General features: G+C 50.0%; 8 protein-coding genes across 8 annotated transcripts; 5 read left to right on the forward strand and 3 right to left on the reverse strand.

Moving 5' to 3' along the window:
* Positions 1-391: 391 nt before the first annotated feature.
* On the reverse strand, positions 392-2,655 carry CCOS01_04108 (high-affinity methionine permease; the record flags this gene model as incomplete). Its single annotated transcript, XM_060452291.1, has 8 exons — positions 392-695; positions 758-1,010; positions 1,063-1,374; positions 1,438-1,531; positions 1,588-1,850; positions 1,922-2,189; positions 2,283-2,350; positions 2,403-2,655. 8 exons carry the CDS (start codon positions 2,653-2,655, stop codon positions 392-394), a joined length of 1,815 nt encoding a protein of 604 aa, XP_060316249.1.
* A 2,231-nt stretch (positions 2,656-4,886) lies between these two features.
* Positions 4,887-6,560, forward strand: CCOS01_04109 (uncharacterized protein; the record flags this gene model as incomplete). The annotated part of the gene is made up of 6 exons (XM_060452292.1): positions 4,887-5,411; positions 5,465-5,624; positions 5,693-5,885; positions 5,952-6,125; positions 6,174-6,366; positions 6,426-6,560. 6 exons carry the CDS (start codon positions 4,887-4,889, stop codon positions 6,558-6,560), a joined length of 1,380 nt encoding a protein of 459 aa, XP_060316250.1.
* Positions 6,561-6,695: 135 nt separating this feature from the next.
* CCOS01_04110 (histidine acid phosphatase) lies at positions 6,696-8,120 on the reverse strand (the record flags this gene model as incomplete). Its single annotated transcript, XM_060452293.1, has 1 exon — positions 6,696-8,120. The coding sequence occupies one exon, from the start codon at positions 8,118-8,120 to the stop codon at positions 6,696-6,698; it is 1,425 nt and encodes a 474-aa protein (XP_060316251.1).
* Positions 8,121-10,295: 2,175 nt separating this feature from the next.
* Positions 10,296-11,230, forward strand: CCOS01_04111 (capsule polysaccharide biosynthesis protein; the record flags this gene model as incomplete). The annotated part of the gene is made up of 2 exons (XM_060452294.1): positions 10,296-10,451; positions 10,517-11,230. 2 exons carry the CDS (start codon positions 10,296-10,298, stop codon positions 11,228-11,230), a joined length of 870 nt encoding a protein of 289 aa, XP_060316252.1.
* Positions 11,231-11,684: 454 nt separating this feature from the next.
* CCOS01_04112 (short-chain dehydrogenase/reductase family oxidoreductase) lies at positions 11,685-12,455 on the forward strand (the record flags this gene model as incomplete). Its single annotated transcript, XM_060452295.1, has 1 exon — positions 11,685-12,455. One exon carries the CDS (start codon positions 11,685-11,687, stop codon positions 12,453-12,455), a length of 771 nt encoding a protein of 256 aa, XP_060316253.1.
* Positions 12,456-13,583: 1,128 nt separating this feature from the next.
* On the forward strand, positions 13,584-15,277 carry CCOS01_04113 (flavonoid 3',5'-hydroxylase; the record flags this gene model as incomplete). Its single annotated transcript, XM_060452296.1, has 3 exons — positions 13,584-13,794; positions 13,906-14,524; positions 14,587-15,277. 3 exons carry the CDS (start codon positions 13,584-13,586, stop codon positions 15,275-15,277), a joined length of 1,521 nt encoding a protein of 506 aa, XP_060316254.1.
* An 80-nt stretch (positions 15,278-15,357) lies between these two features.
* Positions 15,358-15,873, reverse strand: CCOS01_04114 (uncharacterized protein; the record flags this gene model as incomplete). The annotated part of the gene is made up of 1 exon (XM_060452297.1): positions 15,358-15,873. A coding segment is annotated over one exon (516 nt), but the record flags the coding sequence as incomplete, so codon positions are not given.
* A 1,634-nt stretch (positions 15,874-17,507) lies between these two features.
* Positions 17,508-20,542, forward strand: CCOS01_04115 (uncharacterized protein; the record flags this gene model as incomplete). The annotated part of the gene is made up of 5 exons (XM_060452298.1): positions 17,508-17,978; positions 18,051-18,299; positions 18,367-19,123; positions 19,465-19,574; positions 19,673-20,542. The coding sequence occupies 5 exons, from the start codon at positions 17,508-17,510 to the stop codon at positions 20,540-20,542; spliced, it is 2,457 nt and encodes an 818-aa protein (XP_060316256.1).
* Positions 20,543-20,622: the final 80 nt, after the last annotated feature.

A 20,622-nucleotide genomic window follows, 5' to 3' on the forward strand; every position in this document is an offset into this window, starting at 1 on the left:
ACGCAGGATCATGATGACATAGCAGCGCAACGCGGTTTGTTGATACCTTGTCTTGTCTGATAGCAAGGGAAAACTTAAGGGAATTGTGATTCGCCTGTGACCTATTGTCAAGCTGACGCCAAGACACTGGGGGTATGATGAGGTTTTGATAAACATGCGAAAGGGAAACAAGAGTCCCCCATATCATAGACGGTAGAAGTAGAAGTGAAACAGATGCGTGTCAATTGCTGACTGCTATCTGAGTCTTTGAGAACGATATGTCCTTCCATCGGCCAAATTTCACGATAGCATCAAATGAGAAAGCCAAGAAGTGTAGCTTGATCACCTCAACAGGCATGTGGTTTGTGTACATCCGCTGACCATCGGCTCCTTCGCACTCCTCCAATCATTTTCAGACATTGTGAGTTTCTCTCACTGCATTTGGGACGTGTTTCCCAGTATCGGAGTTGCTTCCCTCGGAAGAGACGCGCACCCCCTTCTCCTGCACAAGAACCTCGTTGGCAGATGGCTCAACGAGGCGACCACTCGCATCGTGAGTGCTGTCCCATTCGGAAACGTCGGCGTTGGGGATCTTCCGGAGTTGATTGCTTTGAGCGCCGTCATCGAAGCTAACGAGCTCTTGCCTCAGCTTGTAGCCTCTCCACTTGGGAAGAAGGGAAGCCCAGAGCCAGTAGTAGGCAGCGCAAATGAGGAGTCTGCGAGTCCTGCGATCAGCGTTCGCTCAAGAAACAAATATTAGGGGAGGGATTTCACTCACATGCCGATACCAGTAACGGCGTACGTCGCGTACCAGAAGCTGACATCGCCGGCATACTGTCCACCTGCCGGAGGGTACCACGGCATGATGAGAAGGTAGAGCTGAATGCAGATGTTGAAGATGATAACCACATGCCAAGCTTTGAACTCAGGCTCCGGAAGATTAGCCTTTCTGCGGCGCCAGCGAACAACGTAGATTCCCACGGCCATGGCCAAGTTGAAGGCAGCCGTCGGGAAAACTCCAAGGTCATTCACTAATCAAAATCAGTCTCCTGAATCGAGCGCCAACTGAGCGATGGAACTCACCAAAGGTGAAGGCATCTCCGGCAGGAACCGCCAGGATCATCAGAGCCGTCAGAGACCAGATGACGAGATAAGGCCCAAGTGGAGTGCCGAAAGGCTTGGTGGAAACCCAGAATCTCGTGTACGGCAAGACGCCCTGTCGGCCACACTCTCTGATGCGTCGAGACAGTCCGATGATAACTGCAATCATGTTTCCAAATGAAGCTAGTGCGATAAGAAAGTTGAGTCCCCGAACATTACCACTGTTGCCAAAGACTTGAGTGAAGAACAAGCTGGCCACAGTGAGGCCGGACTTCTCCAAGAGTTCTCTCGGGACTGTAACATCCTTTCGTTAGACATAATGCCATAACCTCAATCCTATAGACTTGGGCAACCTACCGGCAGCAAAGAATGCGACATTAGCAAACATGTACAAAATGTACACAGTCGTCAGTGCAGCTGTCGCATAGATCTTGAGGGATCGCACAGGATTCTAACGAGCTCTGGATCAGTCTGGGATCATTTTTCGCCTGGCGTCATGGCTCATACCTTGACCTCATTGGCAACGTTAAAGGCGTTGTTGTAGCCACCGTAGGAGAAGATGATGCGGTAAAGAGCCGTAGTCATACCATAGGCACTGGCTGTCTTGCTCCCTGACCAAGCATCCTGGAAATTGGCCGTTGGGTTCTCAACCCTGGTGCCACCACCGAGTACCACAAATCCAGTAATGATCACGAAGAGCAAGGTACATATCTTCACGATTCCGACGCCATTGGAGAACCAGTATGCATACTTTGTGTTGAAAACCAGCGCTGCAGGTTGTTAGTGGATGAACCACGCTATGTCGGGTTTATGCGAAGGGTCTGGTAACGTGGAAACTCACTCAGTGTGGCCAGACTGTAGCAGGCCAAGGCGGTGCCCTTGATTTGCCAATTGGTTCCCTCGTGTCCTGAAATAGCAATAAGATAATTGGCCATGACGGTGGCATTGGCACTTCCGAAAGAGAGAATGACGCTCTGGACCGCAAAGGTAGTTGGAAACAGCCACATTGGGCGGGGATATGCTTGCTCAAGGAACACAACCTCAGATCCTGATCGACTGGGGAAGTACGCTGTGAATTCGAGATAGACCGCTCCGGAAGCAAGGCACAACTACATGTAGGGGTAGAGATGATCAGCATTTACTCCATTCCTGGGCCAAGTAAAATGTTACATGTGGTCATGGGTAATACCACAGGAACGTACCAAATAACCAAGAGTCCAATAGACGAAGCTGACACCGACAGAGCCAGTGCCATTCAAGATAGAAGCCGCTTAAAAGACTCAGCAAAAGTTGGGCAAAAATATCGAATCGGTCGAACCTACGAGTAGAATAGATACCAGCGCCAATCATCATCGTGATGTTTAGAAGCGTGATCGTGACAGGGCCAACATCGTATCCTAGAGGCGAATTGTTCTCGACAGGCGCTCCAGAAGCATCTTGATAGGTGGGAGGCGCATCGTTTCCTCCTTTCTCGCCGATGTACTGCGTGCTGCCATTTGCGATCTGCTCTCGCTGGCCTTCAACAACCGTCCCTTGCGCGCTAGCGCGATCGCCAAACGGACGTCGCCAAGCCATTGAAACGAGTACCAAGACGCGTGGACACGGATAGGGCTGAGTAGAGCGCCTCAGGAAAGTAATATTCCGGTGTGGTTAAGCCGGCGGTGTAAGACGGGCAGGTCTCGATCAAGGGTGCTGCACTGTGAGCTCATCAAAGGAATCGTGCTGGCTTCCACCTACCTTTTTAAACCAGGGGCCTCCCATTCTTCCTGCAAAGTTTTATCCTTGCATTTTGAATTTTGCCATCCGAAAAGGTTTGAACCCTTTGCGGTCTTCATTCGCGCTCGATGCCGACGAGCTCGGTGGTAATCTGGTAAACGTTCGCTAACGGGCCGTTCCCGATTTCAACATCCGAGGGGTGGATGACACAACCAGCCTCCGATGTGGGGGACCAAGGGGGTTAAACAGGGTCTGGCGATGACAACAACTGTCACCAGCATGGCGAATCTTCCCGGTCAGCCAACACGAAGAAAGAAATCATGAGAGGACGAAGAGAAAAAGCAAAAGTTGGGCGCGGTTACCCAAACCTTCAAAGCTCGTACAAAAACAGCATCAACTTCAAATTGAAGCATGTCACCGTGCCGGTATGACTTGGAAGTGTATTGAAGTCTAAAACCTGTCTGGCGAGCTCACATTACTTGATAATGGTACTTAATCATCACCAAATAGTTTGCAATGTATTGTATTCCGTCGTTGGGTGCTTGAGAAGAGACAGGAGACAGTAGGCCGACGGTCGGCACCTCGAACCAACACCACTTCATTTTTGGCAGCAAAGTAGTAAAATGGTACGTAACAACGCGTTAGTGGTTATGGCGCAATTCAACGCCGGACTCCATCGCGCCGCGCGGGAGTTCCGTGTAGGGGTCGAAGTTGCGTGCTGCATTGCCTCACCTTTCAGCCGTCGCCAAGAAGGGAACAAACTCCGGCACAACGGGAATCTGTATGCAGGTGAATGTTAGGATATCCACTATCAAATCGAGCTTCTCTATGGACGCGGACGCCTTGGTAAAGAATGAGATGGCATGGGGGTTGTAGCGGCCTGCGGCCGACGCCGATGGCCCATGTAGTACCGTTATCAGCGAAAGCTCCCGCAAGACTGTCGGGATTTTAACGTTGGTACAAGCGTTACGAAGTTTTCCACACCAGATCCGCTTCCATTACGTACTGCGATGCAAAGAGAAGGTCTAGATCAATGATATCGAAGCTATGGCTTTGAGCATGCCGGTAGTAAGAATCCTCTCCGGTTGAATGTGCGCCAATAGGACTGCGTGAAACCAAGTGTAGGTAGGTAAACCTGAATATGCATGGGGGGACAAGATTCCATACATGTAGATACTGTATCAGGAGATGACCTTTTCAGGCTTCCCTTTTTCTGAGCTGCGTGGGCTGCAGCCACATCTGTTCGGTCATGGAAAAACAAAACCTCCAGAGCCAAAGTCTCTACACTCCCGCCGTTCTGTGGAAACTCGATGAAAGTTGATGATTGACGTATATTATTCTCTTAAGCATAGGATTCAGACTGATTCTTGCGTCCCACATTTGAGAAGGCTACGGGCTTTCACCAGGTACCCCTTTACTCACATGAGCGATACTCCTTGTCAGCATATCATCCAGCTTTCACCTTCAATACCCACGAGCTATACAGTGAGGGCATCATCAAGTTATACTATAAGGAATATACTATATCCAAAGGCTATTAATATCAGTGCTTTGCTTTCAAAGGAGTAAGGTAAAGGAGGATATGGGTATGAAGCTTAACAGGGCTTGCGACAATGCTATCAACCACATAGGTAGCCGATTATCTTCGAATAACACATCGTTGATTTTGAAACTCAGCTCTCGATGCCGCTTTTAGACATCCAATCCTCGCCCCGTCTCACCTTTTGGCTTCGCTGTGGCCAATCATGGCGACCAAACACTCGTCTGATGATGTGGCCTGCCAATTCGAAGCAGCGGGGAAGGTTGCAAAGTCGAACTCAGATGATCTAGATCCTTGCAAGTCTTGGGACATCAGGCATTCGGAGTCGGTACTCGGTGAACATTCCTGGCCGAAGCGGTAATCTCGGCAATATAGAGTACCGATTCTCTGTAGTCTCGCAGTATTAAGAGTCAAGTCATTGGATGTCTTTTGCCTTGACACGATTGAAAAGCAAGCATAATAGATTCTTTGGTTAAATGCAGGCACAGCAAGTGTTCATGTTCCCGGCGTCTAACTTTCCATTGATCGTCTGAATCAAAACATCTTAGTCATGAGCAATTGCGCTACACAACCCCCTTTCAAAGTGATCATTGTTGGCGCGGGTCTCGCTGGCAACCTTCTGGCTAACGGGCTAGCGCGACACAATGTCGACTTCGAGGTGTATGAAAGACAAGAGAAGAACTCCAAAAGAGAAGGATATCAGATCCGCTTAGGGGAAGCTACATTCATAGGCATGCGGGCATGTCTTGACCAAGACCAAATCGATTCAATCTCCAAGCATTTCGGCAGGTCAGCGTCATCGCAGGCACCGATCTTGTACGACAAACACTTTCGTAAGATTTTCGAACCCGGGCGAGACCCGAACTATACACAATCCTCGCCTATTAGCCGCGTCATCCTCCAAAATGCTCTTCGCGAGCCACTTGACACAATGGGCAAGATTCATTATCAAAAGAAATTCAAGGACTTTGAAATTTGTCCAGGACTCCATCGAGATATAGTTGCGGTGAACTTCGATGATGGCACCTCTGACGTCTGCGACATTTTGCTTGCTGCTGATGGCAATAAGTCGCAGGTAACTCATCTTCCGTTCCCACACTCTTCTATGGATTTGCTTATTCATTCTAGATCAACAATCTCTGCGGACTAAACAACATCGAGGAATTAAGCTCTTTTAGGTCCTTCTTGACTAGATGCGACCTTCCATTGTCAGTTTGCCGCCGGCTGTCACCGGATCCGAGCTCACCCATAGCTACTTTGCAAGATGGAAAGACCCTGTATTTCCAAGGTATTTGGTCACTGTGGAATCATTTGAGCTAATTGGGTTGGAATTTGTGCCAATAATCATCTTTCTAGTCTATATGCCCGGTAACATGACAGCTCGTTTTGAAAATGCAGATGCCGAAAATGAAGAAGAGCTAGCGTCGTGTATGCTCGGTGTTGGATTCTTCGTCGATCGCATGGCGACCTCACGCAGCTTCGAATCTTTGTCGCAAGCAGAAAAGTGGGATGCCGTTGACCATCTCTTTTGGGACTGGTCCCCAAAACAGTAAGGGTGTTTCCGCAAAGCCTGCTTCAAGTTCGAAATGTATTACTTACATGTTTCTCTCCACAGCCGATATATAATTGGAGTCTTCCGGGGTCAAGAGATGTACTACGGGGCACCACGAGTGTCCTCCCGTCCGTCCACGAACTGGCGCAAATTAGTTACATCAGCTGATGACAAACGGCTTGGGAACCCGCACATATGGCTCATAGGAGATTCTATACACTCAATGTTTCCCTCAAGGTAAACCCTTCGATAGGCCATGCAGGATTCCGGAACTGACATCAACAGAGGGATGGGTGGTAACCAAGCCATGCGAGATACGGCCGATGCCTTGCCGTTACTAGTCCGACTAGCAGAGACGGCAAAGACGACGGAAGGGCTGAAAGAGGCCGACATAATACAGGCTTGCGACAGGTATGAGGGGGCTGTCATACCTCGAGCTTTTGAATGGGTGAAGAGGAGCGGGGGCAAGAATCCAATGGTAAGCGCCTTGTAACGAATAGACAAGAGTGCAATTGCTAATATTTCAAAAACTATGAGACGATTGACACTTCTAGAGTCACCGACCGAATTATGCTTTACATCTTGTCTTATGCTATGAGGACGCGGAGATTGTGGCTTTGGTTGCGTTCGTGGATGACCCGCGTGATGTTTGGTGTAAGAAGTCAGGGATAATATCAGATGCGGTCTCCTGCTGGCTAATCGGGGACAAAGAAGAAAGTTGACAACGCGGAGTTCCACCAGGTTGGATATCAAATTAAGGATGAGACATTAATTAATACTATGATTACAGGTCATTCTACGCTATGTTTAATTAAGGAATGGCTCATAACGCTTGCCCACTGTGGTTCCATTGCCAACCGCGGCATCTGTATAAATCGACAGGACGTCGGTACTGTTCTTGTACTCGACACCACACTTCTCGGAGAAGCCAGAGAACTGGTCCACTCTATCTTGCAAATATGTCTCGAAACCCTTTCTGGAGCAGGAAGTGCCGGGGCCATCGGCGCAATCAGGAAGGGGTTGGGGTGCGCTGTTTACCAGCACACGGTAGTAGTCGCCATTATCGTACCCATAGGCGCCGGTGCAGTTCAGACGCTCAACGGCAATGTTGCCAAGGAATGGCAGGATGCTGGAGGCCTTCCATGCACGGCGGTAATTGATGCGGTCAAGCGGCATAGTGTCGTTAATGGAAGCCTCGCTGCCACCAAACTCAGAGTTGTTGAAAAGACCCATCGCAACGATGACCATAGGAGGCAGTTCACGGTGAGTGAAGCTAACATAGATGTCCTCATCGCTTGAGTCACCCATGAGCAGGTTTGCGGTGGCATTCAGCCAGGGGAGACCGACATATCCAGACGCCTCGGCTCCATAACCGACGTTGTAGTGGTAGCGGACGTCTTCCGTGTACTCCCAGGCGAGCCAATCGTCGGGGGTGAAGAGCTCCAAGTTGCAAAAAGGAGACTTTCCGCGGATGACGGTCTCGTATCCGCAAAGTTGCTGCATGCCAAAGATGTCGTTCGTCGTGAAGTTGAACTCTGGGGCCAAGTCATTGAAGCGGGCAATGATGGGTTTCGTGAACTTTTCCTGGTAGACGGCAGACTGTTTGCTGCCCGCAGAGGAAGAGTAAGCCGGGCAGGCCTTGTAAGGCGTCAAGCTGTCTGCGCCTGACTCCTCCGATTCGTAGATGCTGACGACGTTCATGGTGTTGTCGTCGGTCTCGAGCCCGCGCACGAGAGACTGGGCAGACTTTTCTGTCCTCTCCGCGGAAGAGGTCCATACTCTTTTGGGGAGTCTGAGGTTGGGGTATCTGAACTCGAGGTCGACGCCGAGTTGAGTCGCTTCAAGTCTCCCAACCCGTGTCAAGATCTCGGCCTCAGCCTCAGACACTGGTGCCTCCCAGCCCGACAAGAAGTTCAGGTAAGGGATCTTGCTCCATTCGATGCTCGTCTTGTTGCCCAGCTTTTCGAGGAAGGGCTCGATGTACTCTTCGAAGTCGAAGTCGTTTGCGTAAATGGCTGCATGTCGAACCAGGTAAGCTGCACGTTCTGCTTTGCATCCCTGTGGCGCGTCGGGTGATGATTGAGGGTCTTGTGATTCGAAGTACGGGGCAATGCCTCCCAGATGTGTCAGCGGGTTGAAGCTATAGGTAGAGTACAATGCTGATGCCGAAGAGTAGGCAACGAAGGGCAGCAGTTGGATGAGCTTCGAGCTCAGACTCTGTTGGCGAGCCATTGTATCGCGCAAACGAATGTGATGAGATAAAGTCCGCAGGTTGGAGATGAAAATCAGTGTGGAGCAAAACTTTAAAATCATCTAAACATTCTGGGCAGCTGTACGGAGCTCATATAGCTTCCGCTGTGTTGACGTTTTGGTCCAATTTGAGTAGCTTCTAGCTGCGTCCAGCCATAGGTGAGATCATTGAGGAGCCGGAAAAAGTGGTAAACCTCGTTTCCCACTAGATTCCCTGTTTTGTTGACGTCAAGAGCAAATGTCTCGAACTAGGCGACTGGCTGGACCGAATGGGCAATGTGGATGTGATGGGGCTCTTAAGTTCCCCACGAAAAACCGGCAAGTCGGCTCAAAGCCAAGACGGGCGAGCTTGCTGGGCCTGTGCCTGGCCATCTCTACGTCATGTAGGGTGGGAAAATCGCCTCTATCGAAGCGCTGCGGCTCTTCCGTTGGCAACCACACCGACTTCTACCGAAATGAGCCTGGGTTGATGATTGGCACTTGAGTCTTCGGCTGATGCGTTGTGACGCTAAATGACAGCACTTGTCAGGGGCGTCCGTTGGCCGCGTGGAGCGTCAGCTCAGCGGACCGGAAGTAACGTGGAGACAGACTGGGCGCGGTGCAGACGGACTACCGATGGCGATGATCCCTTTACCTCGTGCTTTGACAAAGTCCGATGGAACGAATACGCTCGAGTTTACTGACGCGCGTAGCGTACTGTCATCCTGGTTTCCCGTCCCTGTGTTCACGGAGCTAGACATCTGGCCGAGTCCAGACTACCTACCCTGGTGTGTAGGGGCCGTGTGTGTGTTCAGCTACCTTAGCTGAAAGGTCTGGCACCATGGTCACCGATGGTGTGTCTGAGATGCCAAGAAATTCCCGAGGGTTATGCAGAGTACGCACAGTTGGATCTGCAGCACCATTGTCTCTCCTGGAATTATTAGTGCATTGTTTATTTGCTCTGCAAGACACAAACCAGGACGAACGCTCGTTCATCTATGGACCTCCGAAAAATCGATCTGCTCAACTAGCAATCACTTGTACACGTGGAGTCTGTGCTCGCGACCTGCACTGAAATTGGACGAATGCACCAGAACATTGTCTTACACACTCCCGCGATTCTCTACCAAACCCCGATCGCAGCCAAACCATCACCGGACATGCAGCCTCACAACCGGCAGATGAGGGCTGCTGACTGGACATACAGGAAATGTAGACTCGTCTTACACGTTGCTCCTCAAATGAGAACAACAAGTAAGATTCTGACATTGGAGTTGCAAACATTCTCAAAATCTTCATGAAAGCGAATCTACGCGACAAGGAAATCCCACATAGCATTTTTCAAAGACGGAGCTTGCAAAGTTCGTAACACCGGCATGGCACCTGTATCCTAACCCGGTGTTTTCGATTTCGAAAACGGAGAGTTACTACGCATTCATGCAGAACACCACAGTGCCACTGAGAAAAGAAGAAAACCCGATTTAAGGATGAAACAATACCGACTGCGTCTTGGCCAATCATAATGTCAAAATAGGCCTTTTCTCAATGATTTGTACCACATGAAGCATTTCAACGGGCTGGGTTTCCCGTAACCTCGGTCGATTTATCCCCACTCTAGATCGGACCCGATCCAGGTTTCGGCGCCGAGCGGGCTCATACTGGGCGAGTAGCTCCGGACCGGTCCAAGATTCGAGGCGCTTACCGCTACCAACGAGCTCATCCTTCCAGAAGAGTGCATCATCCACACGATGGTATGACTGCTTACATGTACTTTCTGGGTACATGTTCATGTAGATTTGTAACCTCATTGAATACGATCCAAAGTGCTAATAACTTGCAGTAACCATTACAAATGGCCCAGTGAAACTTGGAGTTTGTGGAAATCATCAAGTCTTCAAAAGGGACTGGATTCAATCACTATGAATGCGCGTGATAAGCAGCGCCTTGCAACGTCCGCTTTGGACAAGAGTATCCGAGTCCATCAATTCAAGGTAAATGACTCGCTGCAACGACACTGCTAACTGACTGACTCGTGTGGCCACGTCGAGGCTTTGAATATCTTCCGTGGCCATCTGGCTTAGCCCGAAGTCTTGGCTTTGACTTCATGTTACCTGACTTCTTATCCCACGACCTTCTGCAGAAGAATTTAACATGACAGACTCCACGCTATGGAGAACAATGGCAGATGCGCTGGGGGCTGCTAAGCCGTGCCTTCGTCAGATCCTCGAGCAGATGATGCAATCGGTCGCCTCAACCAAAGTCCAGGCAGCATGGGGAGTGGCCACAGCTGCACTACTGTACCTGAACCTGAAGAGGATCCCTTTTGTTTGGCATGTGAGTCATAGCTGTGGACATGATTGACTACCCTATGGAGAAATCGGTCCTAATGTTAATGCCAGTTTCGTGTGTTCAGCCACATTTGGTGGCCCAAGAATGGGCTTTTCGAGCACAAACCTGGAGCTATCTTCCAGCCGGTAGTCACACCTTCTCGGGTTGTTCTGCTGGAGACCGACTACAATTTGCACAAGTCAAATAGCACCTACTTCTCTGATCTTGATGTTGCTAGGACGGACCTTCTCGCCGCCCTGAGAGCTCAAGCAATTGACGGCGGTCTGTACAAGGATTACAAGAGAGGTGTTCAAGTTCTGCTCGCAGGCACCTCCTGCACCTTCAAGAAGGAAATCAAGCCTGGTGCTGCCTTTAACATGCAAAGCAGAGTCCTCACCTGGGATAAGAAGTGGCTGTACATTGTAACCCATTTTGTCGAGAAGCGGAAAGGGAGCAAGTCGCCCACCTACCAACCATGGAAGGAAGTAGATGAAGGCAAGACTGACCAGTCATCGCCTCTTGTCTATGCGACAGCAATCTCGAAATGCGTTGTCAAAGCCGGTCGTCTCACTGTGCCACCGCAGAAGTTCTTCCAGGCGGCAGGAGTTCTTCCTTCGGAGGACCAACCTGAAGGATCCATTGCAGACGTCACGCCAGATGCAAATGACTTCGGAGGGTGGACTTGGGAAAAGGTTGAGGAAGAGCGTCTGGAGGCATTGAAAATTGCTGATGGTTTTGCCGGTGGTCTAGATGCGGCGCACGAGAAAGCCAATTTGTTGGTTTGAACGTTGACCAAGTGTTTCTGTGCAATGCCAAGGCGAACATGTCGACAGAGAGACAAACTAGAATGATAGAAGGTTGAGAAGTGGACACGGAAGTTGCGGCACGCCATATAGATATGCACGTGTAGACCTGGATATCACGCAACCATCACTTTTTGCTGACGTGAGGTGCTCATATGGTCGATGGATTGGCCCTAAGAGATTCACGTGTTTTTCTTGACCCCTTGCCCTGGTCCTGATCCTTCCGATGTTGTACTTATTTAGAGTGGATGCCGCGATCCCGCTGATCACCTCTTGTTTACCGCAAAGTCTCCCTACAACCTTATCATACATCACCACGTTCCACTGATCCTTTGCCAACTACCGGTCTTATAAGTTGCGTCGCCGACGAGCGTCCATCTTTACCCCAGTTTCGCGCTCTGCAGTCTTTGATTCCAACATAAATCGCTGTCCGACAATGCCGAACACCGTATATGTTATTACTGGAACCAACAAAGGCATCGGCCTTGGCCTAGTGAAGACCTTGTTAGCGAGGCCATCTACAACAGTTGTTGCCTCCGTTCGGAATGATGAAGCTGCTTCTTCACTGAAGTCCAGCGTCCGAGATGTAAACAAGGGTAACGGCAGCGAGCTTTTTGTCATATTGCTTGACTTCAACATCGCCCCTGATAGCACTGCCGTCCGCAAAGCCTTCGATACGGCGACTGGCGGCGCCGTCACCCGAATCGATGTTCTCATTAGCAACGCCGCCGTATCTGCCACAGCATCGCGCTCAGTCTTGACCACCGCCGAGGAACTAAGGAGTGCATTCGAAATCAACACCATCGCACCCTTGATGGTGTTTCAAGGTCTCTGGCCGCTCCTGGAAAGACCGCAGGAAGCAGACGGCCCCCCTGCGAAGTTCATCGGAATCACGTCATCGCTTGGATCCATCGAAGAACAAGAGCCTCTTCCTGCTGGCGCTTATGGTCCCAGTAAGGCTGCGCTTAACTGGTTGGTCAAATCGTTGCATATACAACATCCAGACTTGGTAAGCGTGGCTGTCCACCCCGGATTTGTTCGAACGTCTATGGGTGAAGATGCTGCGAAGCAGTGGAACTTTGATCTCAAACGACTTGACACGATTGAAAGCTCTGTTACTGGCGTTCTCGAGGTCATCGACGGAGCGAGTCGCGAGTCCACGTCCGGAAAATTGGTAACACAGACTGGCCAATTGATTGCATGGTGATGGGGGGTGCGTGATTTCCCATCTCCGGCCGAGTTTACCCATTTGTACGAAAATCCCGACAGACTGGGGTTCAATGGTCTTAAGCATATTCGAGATGCGTCTAGCATCATGTTGCAGTTCCCAGTAACTGCGGGATAGTTGGCTGTATGGAGTATCCCTTCGGGTAGCTGGTAATGACCATTGCCACAAGTAAAATCTCCAAGAGTACCCGCAGGCTGTAGTCTAATAATGCCATACCGCGTATCAATAATGAAAGAAGACGACTTCGAAGATCTAAAGAAAACACCTACCTAGGCTTTTGACGCGGGAAGTGCGTGACACAATCGTGTGCCGCCCAAAGTCCCAGCTCTGTTCCTACATGTACTGTTATGTCCTTTTATAGCTGTTACTTCAGGCGTGTCAACAATTACTTCCAATACTCTCTATGTTCCTCGGATAATACGTGTTGAATCAAATCGTAAAGTAATAATCTTTGTGAGTGATCTTCAGGTGCCAGGCATCCAACTAACACTGCCATTTACTGGCGTGTGTATTCGAACTACCTGAGGTACATGCCTGCTTGAGGTAAGGAATGCGACTTTTGGTGGGCGGCCGACATTACCTCGAGCGTAAAAGCCCTGTGAAGGCATACCGTTGCCTAGACTATTTCGCCCACTTCTGGCGCCAGTGGTATCGCCTGCAATTTTGATCATCTTCTTTGATAGGTTCGCAGCCGTATCACTCCATAGAAGTTTGACAACCATGGGAATCCTTCCACAAATGCCGATCACGGTCCCTGCTGCTCGCTACGACACATTTCCACAATTACGTCGCGTCTGTAGAATTAGCTGCGCTGTGGTTAGTCGGTCGGCTCTTAGCGGCGGGAAAAGTGCCGAGGAAGTTCAAGTGGATGCAACATCAAGCGGACTATGCCCGTCACTCCTCACCCATGAGACGATGTCACCGTTGAAGGGACCCAGTAAGAGGAACTTTCAGGCCTCCACCGAAACAGACCCAGCACTGGTTGCGGAGGAAGATCAGCAATTTTGGGACTTTGGTCGAGATTGTAATGCCAATTTCAGATCAAGTGGAAAACATAGAGCCGAAGTTTTTTTTCTCTGCTACAACTCGTTCGCCATTGTCTTCAATATGGCTTTGTTCAGTTTTGGCAACATTTTGCTGCTCTCTGCAGCCTATGTGTTGTGGAAATTACTTTACCAAATCGTGTATTATCGCTTCTATCATCCGCTAGCCAAATTCCCCGGCCCTTTTTGGGGTTCGGTAACTCGACTGTGGATAACATATCATAATGTTAAGGAGGATGAGTGTCGGGTGAATCAGGAGCTTCACAAGAAGTATGGTAAGTGCACGTCTACCAAGGCATCAGGTTCACAATAAACTTATCTTGCATGTAATGAATATGTTGAGTCCATACATTCAAATAGAGTCAAAAGTTGACTCGCAATAATAGGGCCTGTCATTCGCATCACACCTACCATGTTGCTTGTCAGTGACGCAACCAAGTTACCGGAAATCTACCACCGAAATGCCAACAAGTCGCAACACTACATCACCGGCAGTTTCGGAAAGACGGAATCATTGTTCAACATGCAGGACCATGCAGTTCATGCTCGCTTCCGTAAGATCGCTGCGGCGCCTTACTCTTTTTCAAACATTCGGAAGATGGAGCCTCTGCTTGACAAGCACATCGAGCGCTGGATGTCCAGACTAGATGCATTCGCTACTTCCGGTACCAAGATGGACTTTGCTCCATGGACAGTCTACCTTGCTTACGATATTGTCTCTGAAGTTGGCTTCGGACAGCCTTTCGGTTTCATTGAACAGGGGAAAGATGTTGAGGGACTCATCCAAGGTTTTCACGACGGCCTTGTGCCGTTTGGCATACTGGCACGGTGCTATCCGTTCACAAATTGGGTCAAGAGCACTTTCTTGGGGAAATACCTTGTCGCATCGCCGGAGCAGGACTCTGGAATCGGGACTTTGATGAGATTCCGAGACGGGCTTATCGTTCAAAGATTCAAAGACATCGAGAAAGGGACGACAGGTGGACGTATCGATTTACTACAAACGTCAGTATTCTGCCCTAAGATTACCCAAAGCTTCTCAGTATCACTTACTCACATGTTCCTAGCTTCATTGAAGCCCGGGACGAGGATGGAAACCCTCTTGATCTGGACTACATCAAAGCCGAAATCTTACTCGTCTTGCTTGCTGGAGCAGATACTACGGGCACTGCATTTCAGGCTTTCATGATGCATATCATGACACATCCCGACGTCTATGATCGTCTCATGGCCGAGATTGACGAGCAGACTCGAGCTGGTAATCTTTCAGAGATGCCTCAGTACGCGGAAGTCCAGGAACATTGCCCATTCTATGTGGCGTGCATTCGCGAAGCCATGCGATTGAATCCTCCAGCGCCCAACATCTTTCCTCGGCTTGCTGGGAAAGGCGGTATGGAGCTTTACGGCAAGCACGTACCAGAAGGAGCTGAGGTTACTTGCAACCCGTGGCTGGTGCATCGCGACAAGAACATCTTTGGTCCCGACGCTACCGAGTTCCGACCAGAGCGATGGCTAGAAAGCGAGGAGAAGACAAAGGAGATGCTCAAGTACAACATGGGTTTTGGCTACGGGGCCAGAGTTTGCCTGGGCAAAGACCTTGCAATGATGGAATTGCTCAAAGGGCCTCTTCAATTCTTCAGGGCTTTCAAGCCAGAGATCCTCAATAGTGGAGAGCCTGGTAAGTATGTTGTGAAAGGGGGCGTCAGCTTCTTCAAGGATATGTGGGTCACCATCGAACGACGACCGAAGGCGCTGTAATTATCGCGTATGGATTTCTTGCGATGTACTAAACGGAAGACAGTAACCTGGTTATTTGACGTATCGATTACGAAAGAGTTCTATCTTCGGCTTTCATATACGTTGAAGCAAGTGAAGGCAATAAAGTTGCGATATGAAGATGCTGTCTTGGTATCTATCGAGGCGGGAAAAGAGAGACACGATGAGTACTCTGGCCGTAGTGGCGTACCCTGTGCCATGAGTTCCCCAGTGCTTTCGAGGAATTCGGGATGCTTGATGAAAAGCCTGGGATCGAGCTTGTATCTGTCTAGCCGACTTTCGATCTGCAAATGATTCGCAACCGCGTAGGCAACATTCGGCATGTCAAAAATGTCTGTTGCTCTAGATGTTGGCAAAGACACTGGCCCCTCGCTGGCGTCCCCATAATCGATCGTCTCTATTGCTTGCACAAGGTCCGCTACTTTGATGTACACCTGCATAGGAGGCGAGTTTACAACCAAGTCGCTTAGTGAAGCTTTGACAGCATACGTGCCGACGATGTCGCTGACAACTTGATCAATACAAGGGTTAGCGGCATGGTACCGAGTGACACAGTCACGGATGGAGGGGAAAAGAAGTCAATCAATAATTGCAGGATAGGGCATCCCCTACACGACCGGCGCGAACGCGGCTTTCTTCCTCTGGGCTGATCTTGGGAGGGCTTGGAAAAGACACAACCTTGGAACTGTCGAAGACGAGGACCTGGATGACTTCTTGATGAAGCTCTTTTTGAAACACAAGGCATATGTTTCTTCGGGAAAAGACTTTGGTTCTGAGAGTGTTGGGTGGTTCCGTATTGTGTTCTCTCAGGATGAAGCTCAGTTGCTTACTGGCCTGGAAAGAGTTGCTGCTGCACTAAACCCCGGGGTAGCACCCATACTATAAGTCAGTAGTCTCCTCGCCACGGGACCATTGAATTAATTCCACCCATCTGCAATATTCATGATCCCACCTCAAGAAATCCGGACGCTGCAGGTATCAACCTAAGCGAACATATTTTTGGATTGCTACGTAGCTCGCATTGCCGAACTGGTTAGAAAGGCTTGCAAGACCCGGGGGTTGTGATTCGCAACCTAGGTATCGACAGCACTAGGACGGGCCGAAATTGTCGATTGCAGACAGAAAGACACTGAATGCAGGGTGAATCGGGTGCTGGAAAAAGGGCCAGAAGTTCCAGCCATGACCCGGAACTAGCGTCTTATCGTTGTATCCAATTATGAACAGAAGTATGTTTCAAGTAGGTGTATCCGTACGATCCGTATGATAATTGCTGTCTCCCTCTCCCCTTTGCCGAAGCTTGAACTTGCGGGTGATCGTTCTTAATGCGGGGTAAATCTGGAGAGTTCCCCGCGCGGTGAAATCTCGCTATCGGGGCAACTAAGACTACCTCGTATATGGATACCTATGAAATTCCGGAACACCCGAGCCAATGCTCAGTGAACTTTCTCTAGGCACATGAGAAGGGGCTCTGTGGTTCTATGCCTTCGTCCACTTCAAGTGTCCTTGCTCAAATCCCGACCATGTTCCAAATAACATCACGCTGAGTCTCTCGAAACTATCTCAGCTCTCACGCTCGACACTGTCGGAATCCAATCCTGCAATGGTGCCCTCCGACGGGAGCAGTGATTATCTTACCGCACTGCGTCATCGGCGGAATAGAAGGGTCCCTTACGTCAATCAAGCATGGTAAGCCTTCCGAAGACCCGCCCAGGTCAGGAAATACCTAACACGTTTCCAAGCATCGAATGCAAGAGGAAGAAGATCAAGTGCGACGGTGTCAACCCCTGCGCGGCATGCACACGGAATTCGGTCACATGCCAATACCACCCACAGCGTCGAGTTCTAGGCACTCCGAACCTCAGTTCAAAGTAAGTTACATCCCTTCAATTGCATGTTGTACATCTTCAAGTAAATCTTTGGAAATCTTCTCCCCTTCGCTATCCTACCGGGGGATCTATATAGCTCACGGAAATTAAGGAACGGGGATCCAAGCAGACCTCATACTTCTCCTCAACATGAAAACTCACTCAGCGTCTCAAAAGCTGTATCTACACACACTCCATCATCACAATCGCCTGGCCAAGAGACGAGTCCTGTCCTTGAGTCTAGGCCAAATCTCATGTCATGTGACGCAAGTAGTAATTCTCCGGAGTTTTGTGGCCCATCAAGCTCTGAGTTCACTTTTGGAGTTGTCAAAGGCAATCTCGAGGCCATGGGAATCCCGCCCTCTATTTTGGACAAGTCTACTCCGAAGACCAACCCTGCCTCAAATACGCCATCTCAGCTGGCGCAATATGGGCCACTCATGAAGATTCTGGCCCGAGATCCGCTATGGGAAATCAGCCTCGAAGATGCTACCAACCACATCCGAGAGTGGTTTTCGGGCACCGGCTTTCTCTACGCCGTCGTCAGCGAAGAGCAGCTGCTCAAGGTTGCTAGTAACGTGTTTGACACTCTACGGGCCGTCAACGTTCACGAGACGCGGGGTCGAGGAACTCTGGCAGAGTGTCTTTTCCACAGTGATACTAACAAACTAAAACTTATCCTGGCCACTTGCTTGACTTTGGAGAGTGGCAATTGCAATGACTTAGCTCAGAGGCTCTTTCAGAGCGCCACCGAAGCTGGCGAGGGGCTTCTATGGGGTAAAAACTCGATTAGCAACATACAGATGCTGGTGTTGATGGTATGTATTGCTCTTACCTGGAACAGGCGGAATATTTTTCCCGGGTGATGTTACTGACGGGTGCACACGTAGGCCCTTTACTACTATCACCTTGATGAAGAAGTACGGACCGGTCGCATCATTGGATTTGCAGCTCGGCTCTGCCTCGAAATGGGCTTACATCGCAGGGCTTCTGTAGATCGCTTTGCCAACTCGGAAGAGCAAGCAGCGGGGCTACAGACGTTCTGGTGTGTGTACATGTTAGAGAGAAGAACAAGCCTGGGCCAGGGGATACCGTTCTATATACAGGACTGCCATGTCGACCCCACACTACTCGCAATGGTAAGATTACACCAACTCTGTGACGTTGTACTGGATTATTCTCCAAGACCTGCTGACAAGCCGATAGAACGGACATGATCCGGTGATGACCGCGCTTCTCGACTGGACCAAACTAGCGGGCAAGACGTGGTACGCCCTCAATAGCCAAGTCGAGAAAGAGAGTGAGCTTAATATCGACAAAATCGACTATCTCGATTACCGGATAGAGCAGTGGTATCAACTCCTGGCTGACGACCTGAAGCTTGAACCCATCCAGCCGGGGCAAGAGGTTCGACATGTTCAGGCTGTGCTATTTCTCCGCAAGAGCCATTTGCACAACTTGATCTGTCGCCCGGTGCTCCAATCTGGTACGCGGATCACGCAGTATCAGAGACATGCTCACAAGGCCGTCGCCGTTGCCAAAGAGTCGCTACAGATGCTCTCAGGCCTCAACGAAAATACCGCCATCATAAAGCGTAATCCGCTTTTTTTCAAGCACCTCTTACTAACTGCTTTTGGCAACCTGTTGCTGGCTGTTGTGAATGCCAGCTCCATGTTCTGTGACAAAGTCACTGTCGAGTTTGACATTGCGCTGGATATGATCAGAGCCCTAAGCAATAGGTCGACGTTGTTGCTGACTCTTTGGGAGCGTCTTCAAGGCCTACGGAAACTCACGACACGGCTGTCTGCCTCTTCGGCCACGGCATCGACTAGCAGCGGGCAAGGTGAACAGAGAGATAGTGTCGAAAGCCCTTCTGATGCTCTATTGTTTGGCAATATGGGAGATATGATGGTTTTTGACCAGCTGAACGGTTTCTTTGATCTTACGCCCATGTCCACGAATTGTACAACGGGCAATTGGACTTTTCCGATTGGCGATTGAGCAAGTTCCGGTCACTTCCGAGCCGGAACTAATAGCGGGGTCAAACTAACTCCGGTCATCCCATCAGAGTAAGAACTTATTAATAACCAAGCAAAAGAGCCAGCTCAGTGCAGTCAACCCCGCTGTCTCATCTAGCAAATGCTGAAGTTGATGTGATCAAGATCTGAATCAGTGTTTACTTTAGTGTTTGTTCAGCTTTTAGACCCTGCATTCCTAGCAATTGTCTCTCTACGATCGCAGCACTTCCTAACATGGGCTCCCCATTTCCGATGGAGACATTGGCGGGGTACACGTCACGAACAGTGCCCTTCAAAGTTACCTCAGATATAACCATCAACGCCGACGTCGTGTACCCCGAGAAGTCAGATGGCTCTCCCGCTGTTGTGCTGCTGCATTATCACGGTGGCTTTCTTGTAAGCAATTGCTTCCGTTCAAGCCGCATACGCATATGAATTATCTCACTGGGTCGCTTGATCTACGCCGTTCGAAGCTAACAGGAAGACTTTCCTAGATCGTCGGAGATCGGTATTCGTTCTTGCCTCACTGGCTTGTGCATGCCTCCGCCTCCCGTGGATGGGTCTTTGTGACTCCCGAGTACCGCTTGATGCCCGAGTCGACCGCACACGACTCCGTTGAAGATGCAGCGGACGCCTATAAATGGGCCCTGTCGTCACTGCCGGAGATCATAGGCCGTCCGGTCGGTTCAATTTTAGTCGGTGGGTCAAGCGCTGGTGGGTATCTAGCTCTTAACACAGCCGTCTCGGCTGCTCAAAAGCCTAGTGCACTTCTGCTCATCTACGGGATGCTCGATCCTTCTGGAAGTCGATACACAACTCCCGGGAAAAATATCTTCGGCCGGCCGCCAGTCGAGACCGGGCCGATCCTGGAAAAGTGGCCCATGGCCAAGGCTTCGGGCGAAGAGAGGAAGCCTGTCTCAGCTTATCCGATATCAGGCGACCCGTCCGCTGACCCCAGATTTGCTCTTACGTCGGCACTGCACATCGACGCCCTCTTCCCCGACTACATGACTGGCGTCTCTGGTCTTACTCGTCAGATTGCCACTCAAGGAGCTGCAGCAGTACCCAAAGAACACCAACATCTATTCCCACTTGACTTTGGGGATTTCAGTGGCTTCCCGCCTGTCATGCTACTCCATGGTGCGAACGACTCAGCTGTACCGGTTGAGTGTAGCACCAGAGCCGCAGAGAAGCTCAAGGCATCTGGAGTGCGTGTGTTGGCAGAGTTTCCATCTGATGCGGAGCACGGTTTCGATGGAAGGTCCGGTAACGTCAACGTCGAGACTTCAGCTGGGGATTCGGTGACTGCTGTGGAGTCTCTCAGGAAGGCGATTGGTTTCCTCGAGCAGCATGCAGCCAAATAGCATCGACTTTGAAAAGCTCAGCTTTCAATGGAGCTTGAACATAAACCGCGTCAACTTACATTCGATAAGGATGTTAGAGT

This window comes from Colletotrichum costaricense (genome assembly GCF_030867565.1).
Source record: "Colletotrichum costaricense strain IMI 309622 chromosome Unknown Scaffold_4.1, whole genome shotgun sequence".
Lineage (NCBI taxonomy): Eukaryota > Fungi > Ascomycota > Sordariomycetes > Glomerellales > Glomerellaceae > Colletotrichum > Colletotrichum costaricense.